At 46.6% G+C, this 21,802-nt stretch overlaps 1 protein-coding gene across 1 annotated transcript in view; it reads left to right on the top strand.

Annotated features, from left to right (window-relative positions):
• The window catches only part of ATXN10 (ataxin 10), a 160,705-nt gene that overhangs the window by 114,894 nt on the left and 24,009 nt on the right, over positions 1–21,802 (top strand). Inside the window, exon 10 of the mRNA XM_046012551.1 lies at positions 16,815–16,878. Within this exon, the coding sequence (XP_045868507.1) occupies positions 16,815–16,878 (64 nt within the window). The remainder of the gene's footprint in view (positions 1–16,814; positions 16,879–21,802) is intronic.

The following is a 21,802-nucleotide window of genomic DNA, read 5'->3' as shown; positions in this document are numbered from 1 at the left end:
GTCCTAGTTGCTGGCACTGTCAGCTGGTAGAGGACCCAGGGAGCCTCTGGGTGCTGGAATGTTCTTTGTCTTGATCTGAGTAGTAGTTGCACGTGTGTGTACATACATAAATCATCGACAAGCTGTACACTTCAGTTTTGTACACGTTACTGTAGGAAATTACATTTTTAAAATAAAATATGTGTGTGTTCAGGGCACCTGGGTGGCTCAATAGGCTTAGCCTCTGCCTTCAGCTCAGGCCATGATCTCGGGGTCCTGGGATCGGGCCCCGCATGGGGCTCTCTGCTCCGCGGGGAGCCTGCTTCCTCCTCTCTCTCTGCCTGCCTCTCTGCCTAGTTGTGATCTCTGTCTGTCAAATAAATAAATAAAATCTAAAAAAGAATATGTGTGTGTTCTGAAACAGATCTCTACACAAAGTATCTTCAGGATAAAAAGTGAAGCTTAGGAGCTACACCTTCAAGGCCTCTCTGGCCCCACACGGGCTCCTCTTCTGTGTCCCTTTGGTGCGTTGTGCTCCTTCCGACGTGAGTCACATGTTGCTCTGGTCTCTGGGACCTTCCTCGCTCCTTCGTCCCCACCCCCGCCCCGACTGGGGTAAGAGCAGTAAACGTGCCTCTTTCATCCATCGGCCCCCACCATAGGGTCTGTCGTGGAATAGCTTTATTTTCCAGTTTTGTCCGATGAGTGGATAGTTGTGAGGTATCCGCAAACAGACAATCAGTCCAGGGAAAGGACCCACAGTTGCTGCTCTGATGTTCCTCCACGCTGGTGGCAAGTTTCTCAACAGGTCCTTCTTTCTTTCCTGTATTTATTTATTTTTAATACCATGGGCAAGTGGATCATTCGTTTCCAGGGCTGTATTTATTAGTGGCAGGGAGCTCGTCGTGTTACAGCGAGCCGTTGAGATTCTGTCCACGGGTTAAAAATTAAAGACTGAATGTGTTCCGGTCCGATTTCTGTTTGTTCAGGCGCTGAAGGGTGACACCGTGGACGGTGTGGTCGGGTGGGAATCCCAGCCCAAGAAGCAGAGGTGGAATGCATATTTTTAAAAACTTGTTCTATGGGTTATTTCTGTTCTAAACATAGCTGTGTGTGGTAGTGCAGACGTCCCAGCGTGACTTTGCCCGAGCTGCTTTGTTTTCTCGGCCGCTGACAGGGTTTACCGATCCCTTTCTGGTCTTACTGCTTTCTCAAGTCATATCTTGTGGTGCTTTAAGAAGGCCGCTGAGTAGAGTGGAGCTTTAGTCACGTGCACTCGAGAATGTCCGAGATCAGTTCACGTCTTGATTCATACTTTCCCCTATTTCTGCTTGAAAACAGAGGTCCTTCATTTCGTTCCCAGCTGCTACGCTGGTCAGCTTTTGACGTTTCGTTGCTGAAACAGTCTTCAAGAAATGCCTATAGTGGCAAAAGAACCCTGTGCCTAAGCGTCTTTCCTTGTAATTCTGCTAGTTTAACGTTCTTTGCAAAGAATGCAACAAAAATGCCTTAAGTAGAAGGGCAAATAAAGAAGATTATATTACTGTCTGCCATTTTATTGAGCACTTTCTGGAAGGCAGGTATTGTGCAAGACATTCCCTTGTCTCACCCCCCCAGGTAAGTGGCACCCCGTGCTGTGGCAGTCGAGCTTTCTGCCTGGTTTTCAGAGGAGCCCAGGGTGACTCAGCTGAGTCTCTGTGGCTCACCCCTTCCAGTGCGGAAGTGGAGAACCTGGCGTCAGGAGCAGTGTCAAGAAGGGGTCTGCTTGGCAGCCTCTGGACCCCATCATCGTCCATTTCTCCCGCCACCAAACCCTTGAATTTGCTTTGCATTCCGAAGCAGTTGAAAATACCTCCCAGACATCCTGCCCTGAAGTTTCTGGAAGCACATACATCCTGTGGCCAGGGGACGACTTTACCATGTGCAGTCTGTTCCCTTCGCACTTAAAAATGACTACTGTTCTGTTCCCAGGGTCCTGGGATGGAGCCCTGCATCGGGCTCTCTGCTCGGCAGGGAGCCTGCTTCCCTTCTTCTCTCTCTCTCTCTGCCTGCCTCTCTGCCTACTTGTGATCTCTGTCAAATAAACAATTAAAATTTTTTTTTAAAATGACGACTGTTCTTTGCAGCCTTGTAAGCAGAATGCAGTAAGCGGCTGTAAACTCGGCTCGTTTCATCCACTCTTCGTAAGCACGTTGTGTCTGCTGGGTGAAGAATTCTGAGACACTCACACTCACTTCGGATGCAGACGTTGGCTAGCGAGGAGTCAGTTGTTCATCTTCTTGGAATTTGGTAGTTGAACGTAAAAAATATTTGTATTAATCACATTGTCCTTTGTACTGGGGAGTACTTTAAGGGTCTTACTGTTGCTCTTCCTGAAACGCTGCTTTGTTTTTCCGTGAGCCCTGTCAGAACATTGCTGCGTCGCCCTGTGGAGCTGGAAGACGCGTCTTCTCTCTGGCTTCTCTTCTTTCTGAATGGGCCCGGCCCTGTAGCCCGGCCCGGCTTCCTTTCCATGCCCTCTTCTTTCCCAGCGTGCTCCGCCCTGCGGGGTCTTGGCCAGGCTCGCCCGTGGGGTGACTCTGAAGGAGTCTTGGTCGCTCGGGGCCCCCACCGCGGCTCCGCCGTTGGTGCCGTCCACCCGTTGTTGGCGTCCACGCGACGCTCTGCGGTGGCCCGGTCCCCTGTGCAGCGCTGGGCCAAGCCTTGTCCCGTGGACACGGTCCTTCTTAGGTGTACGTTTGCTCATCCGTTGCAAGTCCTGTGGGTTCTTCCCAACTCGGGTCCAGAACCCATTCTGCGTGCTGTAGCCGGTCCACAAAACTAGCGCAGGCCTTTACCTCCTAAAGCCTTGGCTTCTCAAAACACCTTCACAAAACTTAGGTGGAAAAATGCTCAGCCTTTCTAACAACAACACCACCACCACCACCAACAATAATAAAAAGAGTGATGCTAGAAAGTAAAACTTTTTTCTGTTGAAGAAAAACAACTTTGGAAAAAATTGCTCCGTGTCAGTAAGGATAAAGTGACGTCAAGGATGAGGGTCATCTGACGTGGCAAGACCCTCTTGGGGCACAGTTTGGCGAGGTATGCCAGAGGGATCTGGAGATGATGGTATTTTTCCTTGGGAAATTTCTCCAAAGGAGATCTTCAGTGATGTCGTTAAAAATATTGATACATGGATGTTCATTACATTGTTGGTAAAAGCTTAGAAATTACTCAAGTGTCCCCAGCAGGGAAGGTGAAATAAATTATGGCAGATTGTCGTAATGGAACGGTATGCAGCATTTTTAAAATCACATTTTCAAACAATTTTTATTATGCAGAAAGACACAGAATAGCGTCTACAGAAAGATGATCTTTGTTTTGAAACATACATGTCTGTAATACATACAGGTTGAACAAAAATATCTGGAACTGCATGAACACATTCGTGGATGGGCTCTGTCCCCACCTCAGGGGTGAGGCCTGACCCCTACCGGACGGGGTCAGACCCTCAAATGCCAGCGTGGGTTGGGGCGAGATTTCAGGGTGGTGACGGCGAGCGGGGATGAACTCTAGTTCTCACTGGCACTGAAACTGACCTTGTTCGTTCCATCCTCTTGCTTGTTTCCTCCTTGCTTTGCGTGCCCTCAAGCAGAGAGGGACAGGAGGGGCTCAGGGACCAGGGAGCCCACTGGTTATTTCTCCCGCACCGTCCAGCCTTCACTTCCAGGACTGGCTTTTTTTTTTTACCATGGGCACGCAGTAGACGTACTGAACGCGAACCGATCGTCTCACACTGGATTTCCCGTGGAGTTTGCCTCTGTTCCTCTCGAGGGCCAGGCTGCCACAGCAGCAGTTGGTTGGAATTCAAGTATTTTTATTCAGTTGAATAAAATATATTTTATTCACTATTTGTGCATATATATTCTTCCTATAATCGCAACAAGGGAAGAAGTTTACAGCCCACATGATTCGGTTTAGAAATCACCTTCTAAAAAGTCACCCTGAAAAATGATCGCTGGGCAAATAATCTGGTGGTCACTGTGGCTTTTAAAGAAAATCTTATCCCTGTGGATTTTTGATTATTGATTATCACCTTCCAGGAAATAAGTTGATATTTCTGACAAATTAGTCCATGAGAAAGTGCTTACATTTCCCTGCAGTATCCAGTGTTGGATTGTTCAAACCTTTTGATGAAACCATATTTGACGACGACGCCGAGGCTGTAGAAGGAGCATGGAAATCCCTGTCTGAGAACCCCTAAGTGTGCGAACGCTTTAGGACTTGGTCCCGAACCCTTCACTGTCTGCAGCCTCCTCCCCTGGGAGGCCCCTCGTCCTGGGCTTTAAAGACCATCGGTCTGTGTACACATGTCCCTGTGTCCCTCTCGAGCCCCGACCTGTCCCCCGGTCTCCACGATGGGATACACGGCAGCTCACACCTTCCATGAAGCAAATACAGAAGACGTAACTGCTGGTGTTCGCTCGGAGGTCTCCAAGCTCCTCCGTCTCTCAGTAAATGAAAGCAGTCCTTTGTCTTCACCAGCCACCACTCGAGAAGGCCAATCCGTCGAACCTGTCTCCCATCAGCTGCTGTTTTTACCCCGGTGCACCTGTCTGCTTTCCCCTTCCCAGGGAACGCCTCCTAACGGCCCTCCCGGAGCGCGCTTCCTCACCCACATCTGTATACGGCAGCCTGCGGTCCTCTTTTCGAAAATCCACATTGGATTATTTCATTCACCTGCATAATCTTCAATCGCTGCTCTCACACTTAGGGAAAAAAAAGATACCAGTGATTTCCCTGACCTTCAGGACCACATTCTAGGAAGCGGAATCACCTGGGGGGCGTTTAAAATACACGCATGCACGTAAGTATATATTCCTGGACCGTCACCCCCAAGATTCAGGTGAAGCTGATGTGTGGTCGCATCAAGGCATCACTTTTAAAATCTTCCCAAGTGATTCGGATTCACAGGAAGGATGGAGAACCACTGCTGGATACCAGCGGTTTTTAGGATTCAGCAAGCATCGTAATCATCTGAAGGCTCCTTCCGCAGCTCCCTGCTGGGCCCAGCCCCAGCCTTTCCATTCTGGAGGCTCCGGCTTGGGTCGGGCTTTGCATTTCTGTAGAACAAGCCCAGGTGGTGCTTTGGCTGCCAGTCCAGGGGCTCTGCTTTGAGAACCTCTAGTCCATGGGCTCCAGCTCCTTCCTTCACCGCCTCAGTCCCTTACCATGTCACCCCTGCTCCCTGCACAGAGCCATGCTGATTTCCTCTCTGTACCCCAGATGTGCTCAGTTCTTTCCACCGCCAGGTCTGTACTTCCAGCCCGCTCTCCCTCAGGCGATGTGGGTTCCCGCTAGATCGTGGAGTGCTTGCCCCGTTTTCATGCATGGGTCTTTGTTCAAAGGTCATCGTTTTGTAGAAAAGTATTATGTGGCCACTGTGTTTGAAAGAGAGCCTCCCTGTCACTGTCTCGTTGGGTCATCCTGTTTGTTCCTTGCGTAGGAATTACCACGGTCTGTAATGTGTTTTTATTTGTTTACCAGTTTCTTGCTCGTGCTTCCTTCTGGATGCGTCCCACACCCCCTGCGCCAAGCTGCGCAAGCACTAGGACTTTGTTGCCCGTCCACTTGCAGGTGCGCGCCTGGGGTCAGTCAGCAGAGCTGTTTCACCGGCTTCACGGCCACGTTTGTTTTCAGCAGCTACTTACTAAGGGCAGAGCACGAGATGCAGGAAGGAAGCACGCATCCTGTGGGTGAAGACCCCAGAGTCCGATGAGAGAGTCAGACAGACAGACACGTATGGACCACGGACTTCAGAACCAGCCTCGCTTGTCGATGGCCACTGCCCTGGGAAGGAGCTAGCGGAGACCCGGAGGGAAGGACCCGGCCAGGCCATCAGATGTTAAATTCATTCAGCTGTCTCCGCAGCATTTTTTCTGGGGTTTTTCGTTGTTCTGCTGAGGTGTTGGGCCATGGGTGTGTCCCTTCTTCCGAGGGAAGCCCTATTGTCAGGACCGTCCTGCTCTGACCTTACCGCGAGGATACTCTTGCTTCTTCCACCAGCTGCGCTCCTTTCCTTCTCCTGGACCACTGAGGGAGCCGAGATTTTGCCCCCCAAAGACTCTTAAGTGGGTCACGCCAACCCATGAATTAAATTAACTCCAAAGTCACTTTGACCTCAAGGCAGAGAATTCATTGCATATTAAGAGACTAAATTCAGTGTAATAATAAGATGCCCACAAGAGATACTCTAAATTTGAATATTAATTCTATCTCATTATCAGATTCCCGGGGAGACTTTGAAATCCAAAGATTGCATTCCGTTTTAAATTAAGGTCCGAGACAGTAAAGTCAGATTCTCTGCCCCTATGAGTTACAATTCAAAGAGATTGAAATTTAAAATGTGTCCTGTCCGATTTCTTACTCCATGTAATCCTGCCTGGAGGGGCCCCCCGTGCCTTCCTGGGGTCGGGACTCCTTTACCTGCTGTGGGCCGGGTTGGTGTCCCGCAGGTTCACAAACCCCAGTACCGAGTCCCCGACATGCCTCACTTCTTAAAATTGAGGAAAGGTAACAGGGCCCAGGTTTATCAGAGCCCCGGCCCCGCACACCATAGTTAGACGAGCCGGTGCCCAGTCTGCTCGGGGTTCTCTGCAAGCAAAACCATGTCCCCTGAAACCAGCACTTAGCAGTCTCAGCAGAAAGTCTGCAGTGTCCAAGGGAGAGCAGTGATGCAGAAAGGCCTCATTTCTGCTTCTCTGGGACTTCCGTGAGTCCGTGATGGTCGGTGGCCTGTGACACTTATGGGTTCTCTCCTCGCTCATTTCTTGGATCCTGCCCCTGTGAGCAATTCCAGTGAGCCAAGCCCATGGTTTTCTTCCTGTCCTGGGTTTTGTGGGGCCCCGGTCCAGTCTCTGTTCCAGTAATAACTAAAACTTCTACCCCATCTCAGAGAGCAGTTAGGACTGGGTGCATTTTCATGTCCCTTTAGATCTTTTTATCCCAGCCTTCTGGATGATTATTTTCCACTTTATATCTGGGTAATCGATCCTCTAAGATTTCAACTTCTACTCCTAAAAAAAAATTGCTCTTCCTTCACTCGAATCAGCCTGATTGCTTTCTTCTGTTTGTTTTCTTCTGCTGCTTCTGTTCTGACAGTAGGACTGAGCACTGTTCACAGCACTCTGACTCCTCTCTGGTTTCCAGAGTCAGAAAGATCCAAACAACGACCTTTTTAAGTCGCAGCATTTCACTGAGTTTATTTTCTTACATAGAATGAGAAGACCGTCCCCTTGTGTTTTTGTTTTTGTTTTTTCTGGTCTTGGGATCTACCTAAATTTTCTCTTAGCATGTATGATGCTACAGGTTTCTGGCACATAGCCTTTTTCAAGTTAGAAATGTTTTCCAGTTCTCTGAGAATTAAGAAAAATCACAAATAGGTGCTAACTGTGACCATGCTTCTTCTGTGGTAGTGAGGTAATTCTTAGTACATTAGCGAGGATGATTACACTGTAGATTTCCTGGTCAGATTTAGAGGATCCTGGTGAATTTTTGTAGTATGTTTAATTTAGTTCATCAAATACTTCTTGCAGGATTTTTGTGTGTGGGAACGGGAGGGGGTATATGTTCATACTTAAATAGGCCTGTAATTTCCTGTCCTGGTCTGTCTGATGCTGGCTTTGGACCAACTCATAGTAGCCTTCTAAAATGAGCTGGGAAGCCTTCTTTCTTGTCCTGTTGTTTGGGAACAACTTAAATACACCGTAGATACATGGTCCTGAGAAATTTGGAGGCCCTCACTTGGAGAACCATTGGGTCTTTGAATGTTTTTGTCAGTCTTGCTTATTTTTTATCTTTAAATAATTTAAGTATTTAAATTATTCTGTTAAAGATTTATATTTATTGTGTCAATGCTGATGTCTTCTACTTTCCTCAAGATCTCTATCATACCTAGATTTCTAGCTTTTTTCATGAAATTCATAATACTTCATTTGAATCTACATTTTCTATAGCTGTTTAACTCTTTTCATTCTGCTCTGTTTAAATCGGTGTCTCTCTTTTCTTCCTTTGCCAGTCTTCCTGGAATTTTTTTCATTTCGTTATTGTTTGCAAAGAACCGCCTTTGCCTTCGGTTCACCTTTCTGTGGTGCTGCTACTTGCCACTGCCGCTCTGACTCTTGCCGGCTGGTCAAGAAGGACAAAGACTCTCGAGCTGGCAGGCTTCTCCTGGGTGGCGGTGCAAAACAGGAGTCAGTGGAGTAACAGCTCTAAAACCAAAAACTCGGTCTGGAATTCTATATCCAGCTAAAATATCCTTCACCAATGAACGTAGAGTAAAGCCTTTTCCAGACTGACTGGAGAGATTGCCATCGGCAGAGCTGTGCCCAGAGGGGTGTTGAGGGAAGTTGTATCAAGCGAAGGAAAGCAGTGTATTCAGGGGTTATAATGTGTGGAAGTAAAGTGCATGAGAACTTGCCCCAGGGTCAGGTGGGGGGTCCGGTTGTGAGACTCTGACGCTGTGTGGGAAACAGTGTAATGCTGCTTGTAGGGAGACCACAGCAAGTCAGAGACACATCCTCTGATCCCTAGAACAGCCACTTAAAAAAATGAATGAAAAAGGGAGGCTTAGTCGTGGCATAAAGTGGCTGCAAGGCTGCAAGAGCTGGGGGCAAGCCGCGGGGGTGGCGGGGCACTTCCTGGGGGGGGGGGGCGGGCATTCTGACCTTGGTTTGTCTGTGGTTGCACGGGGGTAACTACAGTCTGCTGTATGTCAGTCATTGCTCAACAAAGCTGAGTTTAGGAATTTGGGGGAAGGAAAAAAAAGCGCCAGAGGGGAAAACATGAGGGCAGTGAGCGCCGTCCTAGGGGCTTCTTTCAGGGGTTACGATGGGTCCCCGGCACTAGCTCTGTGGGTGCTCTTGGACTCGGCCCGGGTCAGGAACTCTCAGCTGAGCTGCACACTGGAATTCCTGGAAGACTCCATCCAAGACTCTGATCCCCTGACTTCACTCTTCGAGACCATGATTTCTTTGTCCTGGGGTTGCAGGATCGGTCCTGTTTGAAACCTCCCAGGTGTGCTGACGTGGAGCCTAGCCTTGGGCTCTGCATGCTAGATCAAGATCGCCTGCAGAATCTACCAGACGACCTGTGGCTTCTTGAGTCGTAGCCCCATAACTTGTTTCTCTGGTGGCAGTAGCAGCTCAGTCATAAAGTGCCCGGGCTGACGCTGCACACAACATCACAGAAGTGAGCACAACACGGAGATGAACGAGACCATGTTTGCGGTCAGACTTGACCGTGTGAGGCAACAGCTGGCAAGGGGCTGCGGGTAGGGCTTAGCCGCCCAGCATCACACGCAGCTCATCAGACACTCAGGAGAAACTTGACTCACCCAGAGTCACCACAGCTACCGATTTCCTCCTCGCACAAGTACCAGTCTTTATGTTTTGGAACTCTGCTTGTATTTGGTGAAGGAGTCCTGTGTCCGGCCCTTTGCAAGTGTGGGTCGTGAAGGAAACCTTCAGAATCTCTGAACCAGGTGAGAGCAGTATCACAGATGCAGCTGTGTCTTATGTCCCGATGTGCAGGGTACCGTGCTGAATGCTTTCTCGCGGATCTTCACCGTCACCCCCTGAGGTGGGCGTGACCCCTCGTCACGCAAAGTCTGGACTTCGGGAAGTTCAGAAACCTCCTCCAGGTTCCGTGGCTGAAAGGATGGGCTGGAATTCTCATGTAGGGCTGTCTGCATCCAAAGCATCTGCAGTCCCTCCAGGTGAATGGGATCATTGAGTCCCGGCCCCTAGGCAGGTGCATCCGCATTTCTGACTGGATGGTCCTTGTCATCCAGCACTGCCTTTGGGCTCCAGGCGCTCTGAGTGGCTGTGAGCGTGTCTGAGGATGGCTTCCGTCCCACGGAGACCTTGTTGGAGCATCGCCACACCCCTGCTGGTCATCAATTTCACTTCAGAATGAGGACTCTGATGATCTTTCTGTTTGTGAATGTATTTGCTCTGAGGAGCTGTATTGTGAACACATTTTTACCAAATGTCAGTTACGCTCGATTCGCTGTATATTTCATGGAGATGAGGTCCTGTGTTGGTATCGTGCTCTGGCTGTTCTTCGGGTTCTTGGATTTTTGCATTTAACGTTTGCTGTGAGAGCAGGCAGAACAGTTGAGGCTCTGTTTTCTGTCCATCTAATATACTTGCCCAAAGGAGCTTAGACAGCAGAGGTTGGCCTGCACGCTTGGCAGAGTACCTTCCCCGAGATGATTGGCCAAGGAGGGAGGGAACAGTTAGCAAGTCAATTAATGGTCCTCCTGTTTCCACTTTATTTCCAGGGGCTAAATGTTCGTTTGTTTAAGCCAGACTTGCTGTCTTGTTGAGATGTGTTACCTCGTGAAAGTGTTGACTGAGCTTGGCTCCTTGATGTGCACTACAGCTTGTGACTCATTTATTACAGGTCTAGAATCAATTCCCAACATGTTAGGTAAGACAACAAACAGCTTCCTTGTTTTATGAAGTGTGAACAGAAGAAAACTTGTTAATTTCCTAATTGCTCTCCCCTGCCCCGGACGGCAGTGCCACACAGGTCGCTGCAGCAGTCAGCCTGAGCTTGGTCGGACCACCGCTGTGTTATCGGTCACTCCCCCGAAGGGCTGGCATCCGTGTGTCCTTATCCCAGTGACGGAACCTGAGTCTGTTCTTGAGTATATAATTGTGTATTTGTCATAATGCCACCGTCATCCTTGTCTGGAGATCATTTATGTTACAGACGTTTAGTGAATCTCTATAAAAAGTTCTCTTGTATGGGGCGCCTGGGTGGCTCAGTCGGTGAAGCATCAGCCTTCGGCTCAGGTCATGATTCCAGGGTCCTGGGATCGGGTCCAGCTTCGGGCTCCCTGCTCAGTGGGGAGCCTGCTTCTCCCTCTACTGCTGCCTCTCCTACTTGTGCTCTCTCCCTCTCTCTGTCAAGTAGATGAATAGAATCTTTTAAAAAAAATGTATCTTGTACCATTTCATAATGGAGCAGTGTGTCGTTCCAGTTTTAGTATATGTGCTGCCGAAGCGAGCACCATAATGGAGCAGTGTGAATGAGAAATATTTACCTGGGAAACCATGCCCCCAAGACAGCTACAACCCTAGTGTAACCATGGTCTTCAGCAGCTCTTTCATTCGCTCTTACTGCCTGCCTACATTTCGCATTTTAGCATGCGATTTCGTTTCCTTCAAAGGAAAATTTCATCCATTTAGCACCCCTGAGGAATCTACTTATCCACCGCCCCCCAAAAATGAGATTTTTTTTTGCATCAAATATTAGATTCTGAATAGTTTTATTTCTCACCAAAAAAAAAAAAAAAAGATTTTTGAAAATAAATTTACTGTTTTGTAGACAGAACAGTTTTTTGAATAAGGTACAAAGTAGGATTGTAAACTCAGCTCTGTGGACGTTCTCTTCCTGCTTCTTCATCCTCGAGGGAGCTCCGCTCTCACTGCAAGCACCTGAACCCCTGTTAACAGTGTGACCAGCGGATGCCATCGTGGGGCACCGGCCGTGCGTGAGCCTCTGTGGCAGTCAGTCCCCTTCTCAACAACCGCCCTTGGAAGTGAGCCCCATCCTCCCATTTTATGGGCGAGAAAATGCAGTCTCTTGGGTTAAGTGACTTGCCCAAAGTCACACAGCTCAGTGGAGCTGCAGAACAGGCTTGCACCCCAGCATGCTGGCTCCCGGGCTCTTGCTGTTCATCCCCGTGCCGTGCTGCCTGGCCAGCTCCTGGAACATTCCCTGGTCCTCTGGATCTCCCAGATTTTGTACATGCTTTTCTCCCTGCAAGACATTCTCCACGGCCCCCTTGATTTGTTCGCTTAATGCATGTTTACGCTCATCTTGAGCTAAATGCCACTTCTTTGGGGAGGCCTTCCCTATGAGGCCGGTGCTGTATGGTCAGACTCCGAGCTATTCAGTATGTTCCAGGAGGAGTTAACAGCACATATTTGCAAAGGGCTGGAGGGTCCAGTGATATCCCTTCATCACTTTGTCAGCCACCAGGCCCTTGCTCCTCCTGGATCCTTCCTCTTCACCCCAGGACAGAGGTATTGGCGACGTCATTGTTAGTACCCCAGTCCTGCTGGTAGGTACGTGGCAGGTTATTGGAGGAGACGTGCGGTGTGAGGGGTGCATTGGGAAGCTTTGACTATAATCTCACTGGGGCATTACCGGTTTGGCCAAAACATTTCCTTCTGTGCTTTTCAAGCATGTGACCCCTTCCAGGTGCGGCCCTCTGTAGGGCCCTGACCTTCCGAGCCAATGCTTCTCACACTACCTGTGCTGAAGAATGGCCTCTCTTTTCTCCCAGACCATCCTGGACCACGATACTTATAAAATATAATACAAATGAATTACTAGAGAAATAAAAATTTTAAAAAGACCTGGAAGATTCAGACCTAGATGTTATTACTTTAAGATTCAGGGTATGTAACAGCGTAGCAGGACAACCCTGTTAAATCGTTAGCTCGGTTCCTGGCTTTTTCCTCTCCTGGTTATTTTCACAGACTTGCGGTGGTCTCTGGGCCACTTTGAGTAGCACTCGTTAGTGAAGTGATCCTGGGGAGGAGGGTGCTTAACTCAGGAGCCCTGCTTCCTTATTCAGTAAAGTAGAGCCAATAATGTGTACCCGGGCTTCATCAGAATGACGGGAAACATGATGAAAGTGTTTGTCATTCCTTCGGGCCTGCTTGATATCTGTTAAGTTCATTTCTCACCCTATCTCCAGTGCCTAGAAAAAAGGGTAGAAATTAGATTTCTTCTCTTCCTCTCTGCTTTGTGAAACTGAGGACGGTCGGTATCAGTGACCCTGCGGCAGGAGGGCTGCCTTCTTCCGCCAGGACACGTATTTATAGATGGTCCCCAGCTCACAGTGGCTCGACTTTGGAATTTCCACCCCAATGATGGTGTGTGAGTGATAACGTGCTCAATAGAGACCGCCCTTGGAACATTGAGAGTGGATCTTTCCTCTGGCTAGCGATCCGCGCGGTGCTCTCTCTGGTGACTCGGGCCAGTGGCCACCGCTTCCCGTCAGCCACACCATCACACGGGTCAGCAGGAGCTGATACGCCGACAGCCGGGCCATGCTCTTCACCTTTTCTGTTTCTCACTCGCTGTACGTGAGCTGTTTCACACTCTATTTAATCAGATTGGCTTTGTGGCAGATGATTTTGTCCCGCTGTAGGCTGATAACATGAGCGTTCTGAGCACGCTTAAGGTCAGCAGGGCTCCGCTGCAACGCTCAGTAGCTTAGGGGTAGTAATGATGGATTCTTCCGGACATAACCCCGTGGTGAGTCGAGGAAGGTCCGAAGTTCATCCAGCCCTGGGAATGCTCAGTGATCCTTGTCTTCTCTTCTGGGCCATCACAGTAGACAGCTAGGGAATAAATATTTCTTAGAAATTGAAAAATAGATCAGGAAATCTTACTGATCTTTCTAAGTTATAAGTATAAAATTAGCTTCTGGATTTGATAGTTTTTTTATGCTGAAAATCTTTGTTCCTAAAAACATTAATTATCCTTTGCTTTAAGCTAAATATATTAATAACGGTTCAGAATAAGTGAAGCTGAATGCCGTCTGAAGGTTTCTATGTGTTTCTTTCTGAGTTGAGGATACACATCTCACCAGGGACTGTTTCAGTTCTGTGAAATAGTTTTTCTTTGTTTGACGTGTCATCAGATTAAAATAACTTTGTAAATTTAACTTTTTTATTAAGGCATAATTGATACATAACATACGACATTCAGGTATACAACATACTGACTCAGTATTTGTGTATATTTTGACATAATCACAAGAAGTCTTGTTAATATCCATTATAAATTTAATTATATAAAATTATATAAAATACATTCAGGATTCCAAAGTCAGAATTCCATAAGCAGGTACATTAACAGAGGCCTTGTCTCTGTTCCTGTTTCTTGTGCCTCGTTCTCTCCTCATCCCCTATGGATAACCATTACAGCTTTTTACTTCACCCTTCAGGGTGTCTTTTGGGAAATATAAGAAAATTTGTGTATTTCTCCTGATTCATGACACAAAAGGTCCACAGACAAGCCCACACCGCACTTTGCTTTCTTCACTTACCTTGCGTCCTGGCGATCCCTGCCCAGTAGTGTGTTAGGTCTTCTCCACCTGCGTTCCCAGCTGTGTACAAGCCTTTCGCATCTGTGCCATAGCGTATCTGACATTTGAGTCGTTTCTGGGGTCTTTGTTGTTATACACTGCATTATATACAACCTGATTAGTTGTCAGAGCAGCACAGATCCAACCCCGACGACACAGCCGTCACACCCACCAGGATGGTTAACAAGTACCGAGAAGGGTGTGCGGCAGTTGGAACCCTCGTGCGTTGCAGCTGGACTAGAGAACGGTACAGCACTTTGAGAAACACTCTGGCGGTTCCTCGGAATGTTCGAGAGTTACCAAGACCAAGCCGTTTTCCCTCCAGATACACAGTGGGGAGAATTAAATATAAATCATCCACTCAGAAACAGGTACATGGTGATCACAGCAGCCTAAAGTTGAAACAACTCAAATGTCTGTCAGCAGATGAAAACGTGGTCTGTCCAGACGGTGGAATATTATTCAGCTGTGAAAAGGAACGAGGCACTGGTATGTGCTTTGGCGTGGAAGGCCCCGAAAGCATTATGCCAACTGAAAGAAGAGGCCCCATACCGAATGGCCCCATTTATACAAAATATCCGCAAGAGGCAAATCCAGAGACAGAAAGATCAGTGATTGCCAAGGCGCGGACGGAGGAAGAAGGGAGGAATGACTGATGGGTGTGGAGTTTCTGGGGATAACTAAAGTGTCCTAAATAGGGAGCAGTGCTGGTCGCACAGCTGTGGGAATAATCAAAAATCTACTGACTTGTGCACTTTAAAAGGGTGAGCGTTACCGTGTGTGAATCGGATCTCGAACTTACAAACGTAGACAGTGTGCCGCAGTGAGTCACGTGTGCAAACCTAACTTCGTGGGACCGTGCTGTTTGAGGTGTCGTCCCGGGGGGGGGGGGGGCGATGACTGGGTCAGAGAGCAGTAGCCCCGAGTCTGCTTGATCCCTCGCAGCCCCTCCGTGCCCCTCCATGGGTGCTGTGTCATTTTTAGCATGCGCTCCGGCAGTGTGCGAGGACACCTGTCTCCCTGTCCCCTGCTCCTTTGGCACACTGTTGGGTGAGAGGCGGTGCCTCAGCTGCTCACAGTTTGCAAAGTGGAACTTACTCCAGTGTCCATGGTCCATCTGCATTTCGTTTCTGTACCATTTCTGTTCATGTATTCGATCCATTGTTTTCTACTGGACTGCTGGTCTTTTCTCCATTTTTACTATTTTTTTAAAAGATTTTATTTATTTATTTGACAGACAGAGATCACAGGTAGGCAGAGAGGCAGGCAGAGAGAGAGAGGGAAGCAGGCTCCCTGCTAAGCAGAGAGCCTGATGCAGGGCTCGATCCCAGGACCCCAAGATCATGATCCGAGCCAAAGGTAGAGGCATAACCCACTGAGCCACCCAGGCGTCCCCACAAGTTCTTTATATATTAGCATATTAACCCTTTGTCTGTGCTTGCTTATAAGTAATTTTCCCAGTTTTTATTTGCCTTTTTAAAAATGTATTCCAACCTTTAAAACCTTGTCCCTGTTGCTACGGGATTGTGATTCATAGTTTGAATCAAACTAATCAAAGAGTAGTTCCTACTCTTTTTTTTTTTTTTTAAGATTTTATTTATGTATTTGACAGAAGGAGACACAGCAAGAGAGGGAACACAAGCAGGGGGAGTGGGAGAGGGAGAAGCAGGCTTCCCACCGAGCAGGCAGCCCGATGTGGGGCTTGATCCCAGGATGCTGGGATCGTGACCTGAGCTGAAGGCAGATGCTTAATGACTGAGCCACGCAGGCACCCCTGCTTTTCCTATTCTTAACATAGAAAAACAGTCCACTTACTAGTACTACTGAACTATGATAAACTCCAATCCATTGCGGTCTATCCTGGTGAACAGTATTGGGAAAAGATATACTCTATTCATCCTTATATGGCTGTCCAGTTGCTCCAACATTTTTGAGGAAGGTTAAGAAGAAAAATAGTGTATCCCTTTTTGTTTATGTGTTTTTAAATATTTCTGAGTTGGTGGAGGTGTTTCAGATACAGGTTTCCCCCGATAAACACAAGTAGAGCGTTCCTCTGAAGCCTCATAAACCAAGAGGGCAGAAAGCAAAGAAGCAATTACCCTTAATTTACATGGAAAAATTTTTGAGCATTTTCATTCCCAAAAAATAACCTACCAAATCCTACCAAATAACACCTAAAACCTAAAATAACACTAACATGTCATAAAAGCAAGAATGATACGATGAGTATGCAGCCTGTGTAAAGTAGAAATCATGCCTGTACACCAGCATGTAACTTAGCGGGAGCAGGAAGACGGTGAGCTCATGGCTAGGCCAAGAGGCAGTGACGGGGGGTGTTGGGCTGCGTCATTAGAGGTTGGGGTGGTGGGAGATACAGGAGACTGGGCTGTAGCAGGCGAGGGGAGGAGGGTCACCTGTTAACTGACATCTCATCATCATATCTGAATCCTTCAGGGCAGGCTGGGCACTAAGGTCTACACCTCCTGTGTCTGCCTGCCTCACTGTCAAGGTCACGTTTAGAACTCTGCTATTTCTGATGGCGCAGGCTTGAAATAGAACAGGATGCTGTTACATCGTGGCAGTGAGTAAGGAAACACAAAGGAGGAACCAGTGCTCTGTCCTCTCCAACATGACCCAAAGTTTTGTCCGTGTATAAATTTGCCTTTTCCTTTCTCTGCAGGTCAATGAGCTGGACGGCATCCCCTTGATCCTGGACAGCTGCAGCATCGACGACAGTAACCCCTGTATCCTTGCACGGGAGGCGTGAACATCGTCCCCAGTCAGTGTGCTGGGCTCATTGGGTGTGCGGCCGCTGGCCTTCTCGTGTGCTTGTGCCTCAGAACTAAGCCACTTTCTCAAAGTTTGCGTGCTGGAATATCAGTCCTGCTGTCTATGCGGGGTCATGAGCAGGAGTAGTCAAGGTCGGGGGCACATTCTAAACCAGTCTTCTCCTCACAAGTGTTTTAAAATCGGGGAGGGGTGGGGAGCGCTTGTCCACGGTCCCCCTGTGTGCAGCAGCACGTCGATTTCACCTTTCCAAACTGTGCGTATTTGTGAATGTGAAGAATTTGGGGTTTTTTTTTTTTTTTTTTTTTATGTTTTTGTTTTTGTTGTGCTCTAGGCAGTCTGAGTATCCAGTCTTTTGGGACAAACCATCTTCACGATGGTCTAGTGACAGAAAGACATGTGGGGCACTTGGAGGCCCCAGGAATGGGGAGAAACATTTCAGTGGCACAAAGTACCCATTTTGGACAGGTTCTTCCCTGTGACCCTCTGGTACTGAAGATGGGCACTCCGGTTCTTGCTGCTGCCTGGGTGACCCCCTTGTTGGAGGGTGTACAGGGAGCCTGCTTATTCCAAGCCCCGTCACCCAGTGGCACTGTAGGAAACTGATCACAGAACAGTGATGAGGACCTCAGCCTTCAGCCTGTTCAGGTTTGAGAGGTATTCTGGTAAGTTCCACACCTCCCTGGTGACTGCCGGACTCAGTCCAGTCCCTTGCCCTGGCCTCTGCGTGCCCCTGTGTCAGTTGCACGTATTTGGGGAGGAGGGTGATAGAACGTGGAGAGCAGCCCAGCCTAGAACTGAGAAGCCGGGGGAGGGGGGCACTTAGCGAACACCCCCCACTGTGGTTTCTGTCAAGAAGAGAAAAGGAGCTGATGAAAATCACGTATTTAAAGTGCGTAGATGGAGACATGCTCATTACTGTGCTAAAGGTACCGTCATTTGTCTGATGAGCGATAGAAGAAAGTCTCTGGATCTGAAGAGCACAACAGTTTATAAGCCCAGTCAGGAAAAGACGAACAGCCCCAGAAGACGCTTCCCCGAGGTGAAGCTGAGTTGGCTCCCGGCATCGTGTTACAGTCAGGCACGGCAGGCTCTGTGCCTCACAGGGCTTTGAAATTGGTCACAGCTCCCTAAACAAGGAAGGGAAAAGAAAAAAAGCTTTGGCTCACAGGAAAGCAGTACAAGAAGGCTCGAGCGCATTCGTAGTGGGTGCGCTTCCTCAGGAAAGGATGAATTATGTGAAAAAAGAAATTCACCCCCAGTTCCATGTTCCCCGAATTGACCTCCAGGGAACGAAGGTTTTGATCACCGGTCTTTGGCTCTGACAGGCCGTTGCGCACAGCACGTTGTGGCCGCCTGTGGCTCCTGCTGGCAGAGTCTCTTTGGCCTCCTTGCCAGGTACATTCCCTCCTTTCCAGAAACATTCCCTGAACCCGTACTGGGTTCCTGCACGTCACCTCATTTAATCCCCCAACTTCACGAAGCAGGTCCTGTCATCGTCGTCACCCCCGTCTTGTAGATGTCCACTGAGGGAGTCTCAGTGGCTTGTCCTACAGATCTGACCCAGAACGTAAGCTTGGTGTGTGCCTGGTTCTTAGCTGCTCCCCTGTCCTGCCTCATGAGTCCCAGGGAGGGGACAGAACATGTCCAGGGAAACCACAGTAACTGTTCGTGTAGCAGAGAAGTCACTCCGCATGTATATGGATAAGCTGTATAGATAACTAGCTTTTACAGTGATAATTAATGAAGAATTTCAAGACCCCAGAATATTCTTTAAATTGTCAAGAAAAGTTAAAGTATGACATAGTTTAGTATGATGCATATCCGTTGATTCTTTGGAGTTTTATTAAAGCCTACCACGTTAGAAAGGCCTATAAAGTATGCACAATAAGAGATAGCATCCTGGAATACCAGAGCAGAGGGAAATTGGTGGTTGGAACGGTCAGAGATGAAGAAGCACTAGAGCCCAAGGAGTCAGTCTTTAGATGTGAGCCGTAAATTGGAACCTGGTCTTCCTGGTAGCTGGCGTGAAAGGGACATGATACAGATTACGGAGTGAAACCGCACCAGGCCGCCCTCCATGCTGTTCCTCTGCTCTCGCTCACAAGCAGATTTAACAGAGAATTCTCTAACTACCCTGACTTGGCCTCCTTCCCTCCCCTTCACTCTACCCCACCCATTCTTAGTTTGTTTCAGTTCTTATATTTTCTTTTCATCAAAATAAGACATGTGTTTTAAATGCCAAAATGTATTGAATGAGGGAATGAGGTCTCTGCCTCCACTCTCCACACTGTGAGTTCACTCTTAGCTTGCTTTTCTAGCAGTTGCTTCTGTACGTCTCAGTAATATGCTTTGCTGCTTGCTGTTTCTTGACGTGTGTATCAGAGTCCAATAAATCTATCATAACATAACATGACATTTACTCTAGTAAATGAAGTAGATGAAATAGAGTAAATGAAATTTACTCTAGTGTGCACCTGTGCTCTCCTCCCTCGTGTCGCCACAGGAAAGGCTAAGATCTGTGTTCTACTGCTGCATGACTAACAAGGCTGAGCGTCTTCTAGTGTGTTTATCTGCCATTGGGACTTTGTGTGTGTGTGTGTGCGTGCACACGCACACACGTGTACATAAACTGTGCTTGATCAAACCTCTTGCCCATGTGTTTTCATTGGGTTTTCTCTCTGTGATTTATTTGTATCTTTGTACTAAATAGAAGGTCTTAGTCAACTACATGTTTGCTTATGTTTTGTTTCTCCCATTCTGTGACTTATCTTGCCATTCTCTTTGTAGTTTATTTTAATTAATAGAAGTTCTTAACTTTTAGTCAAATATTTCACGGTTTCTTTAGGGTTAGTTCTTTGGGTATGTGTCTTGTTAAAGAAATATTTTCTAGCCATGAGGTCGTGATGATAATCTGTATTATCCTCTGAATGCTTGATAGTTTTACTTTCTATATTTAGGTCTGTAATTCACTTTGAGTTGTTTTTGAGTATGGTGTTTATTAGGGGTCTGTTTCTATATTTTTCTGTATGGACACACAATCGTCCCAGCTCAGTTGTTGAAAAGAACATGCATTGTTAGCTATAGTGCCGTCTTTATCCTAAGTGTCCAAATACATGTGGGTCTGTATTTGGAGTCTGTTTTCTTTTCCGTTGATCTCTTTGTCTATCCTTACACAAATATTATATTCTTTAAGTGCTGTCACTCTCTAACCTGGCTCAGTATTAGTCAGGTCAGTCTTTCCAACATGTCTCTTCTTTTTGAGGAGTGTTATGGCTATTTTTGATCATTTGTTTTTTCACATAAAAGTTTTAGAATCAGCTTGTCAAATTCCACACATTCGTGCTTATGTGTTTACGTGCACATACATGTACATACACACATGAAATCAACAAAATCCAGTTTAACCAACAGAAATGATTTAAATCCACACATATTGAGTTACTCTTTGAAACTGCATTGACTAAAATCAATTTGGTGAGAATTGACATCTAAACAATACTGTCTTCCAGTCCATGAATATGGTATATCTGTCCATTTATGAGGATTTTTAATTTTAAGCTTTTATCCTTTTCTATGTATTTTATAGCTCCATCGCATAGATTTAGATGTGTGTTATTTTTGTTACCATACATTTAAAGTGTTTTCTAATTTCCATTATGGTTTCTTCTTAGACCCCTGGATTGTGTAGAAATAGATTTCTTAAAATCTGTACAAATAGAACTTTTCTAATTCTCTTTTGGAGATTGATTTCTAGCATAAATGTGTTATGATCAAAGAACATATGCTTTTCTGTCCTGTGAAATTTATTGAGACTTGCCTTATGACCCAGTATTTAGTCCTTTTTTTGGCAACCGTTCTATGTGTCCTTGAAAAGCACATTTCTCCAGTAGAGGGGAGCAGCATTTTATCCACATACATTAGGTCAAGTTTGTGAAATTTTTGTATTTTTACTGATATTTTTGTCCATTTTGGTTTATCAGTTACAGAGAGTTTTAAAATATCAGTCTGTGGTTATAGATTTGTTCCCCTCTTAGTTGAATAAATTTTCCCTTTGTATGTTTTGAGGCAATGTTATTAGATAAAGGTGTATGGCAGGCTTTGAGATATGTTCTTGTCATCATGAATTGAACCTCTTTATCTTTAAAAATACTTGTTACCTGATATTAATATAGCTCCTCTAACTGGCTTTTGGTTGATATTTACGGGGTATAACATTTTCAACCCTTTTATTTTCAACTTCTCTGCATCAGAGTTGTTTCTTGTAAACAGCATGTAGTTGGGTTTTTTCTTTAATCTAGTTTGACAATCTCTGCCTTTCAGCTGTTGTGTTTAGCCCATTTATATTTAATATAATCAATCTATTTCTCTTAAAGCCTTTCTGTCTTTCCTATTTTTTCTTTTTCTCTCTTTCCTGCTTTCTTTTAGATTATTTTGTATAATTCAGTTTTTCTCTTTTTCTAGTTTAAATGTTCTTTATTTTTTCTGTTTTGTTAATACCTGGGAAAATTACAATATGCATCATTAACTAAGAAAATGTTTGTCTGCTATTTCTCAAACCTTTACCCCCTTCCCAGGACCATTTAGTGGTCCCCAACTTACGTGCTGCTGTTGTTACATACTTTAATTCTGTTTTCAAACCCCACAATATCTGTGTTCATTTAGATCTGCCCACATATTTACTGCTTTCCCTGCCCTTAACTCCTTGTATCTCTGTTTGTCCAAGTGGGATCATCTTCCTTCCGCCTGAAATCTTTAGAAATTTCCTTTAAAATGGGGCCACTGGTGAGGAAGTACTTGAGTTTGTTTGAAAATGTATGCCTGATACCACCATTTTGTTGGGAGAGCTTCAGGATCTCTCCATTTTAACGTGTATATTTT

Source organism: Meles meles, chromosome 7, assembly GCF_922984935.1.
Source record: "Meles meles chromosome 7, mMelMel3.1 paternal haplotype, whole genome shotgun sequence".
In the NCBI taxonomy this organism is placed as follows: domain Eukaryota; kingdom Metazoa; phylum Chordata; class Mammalia; order Carnivora; family Mustelidae; genus Meles; species Meles meles.
This window is presented reverse-complemented; position numbering and strand designations above follow the sequence as displayed.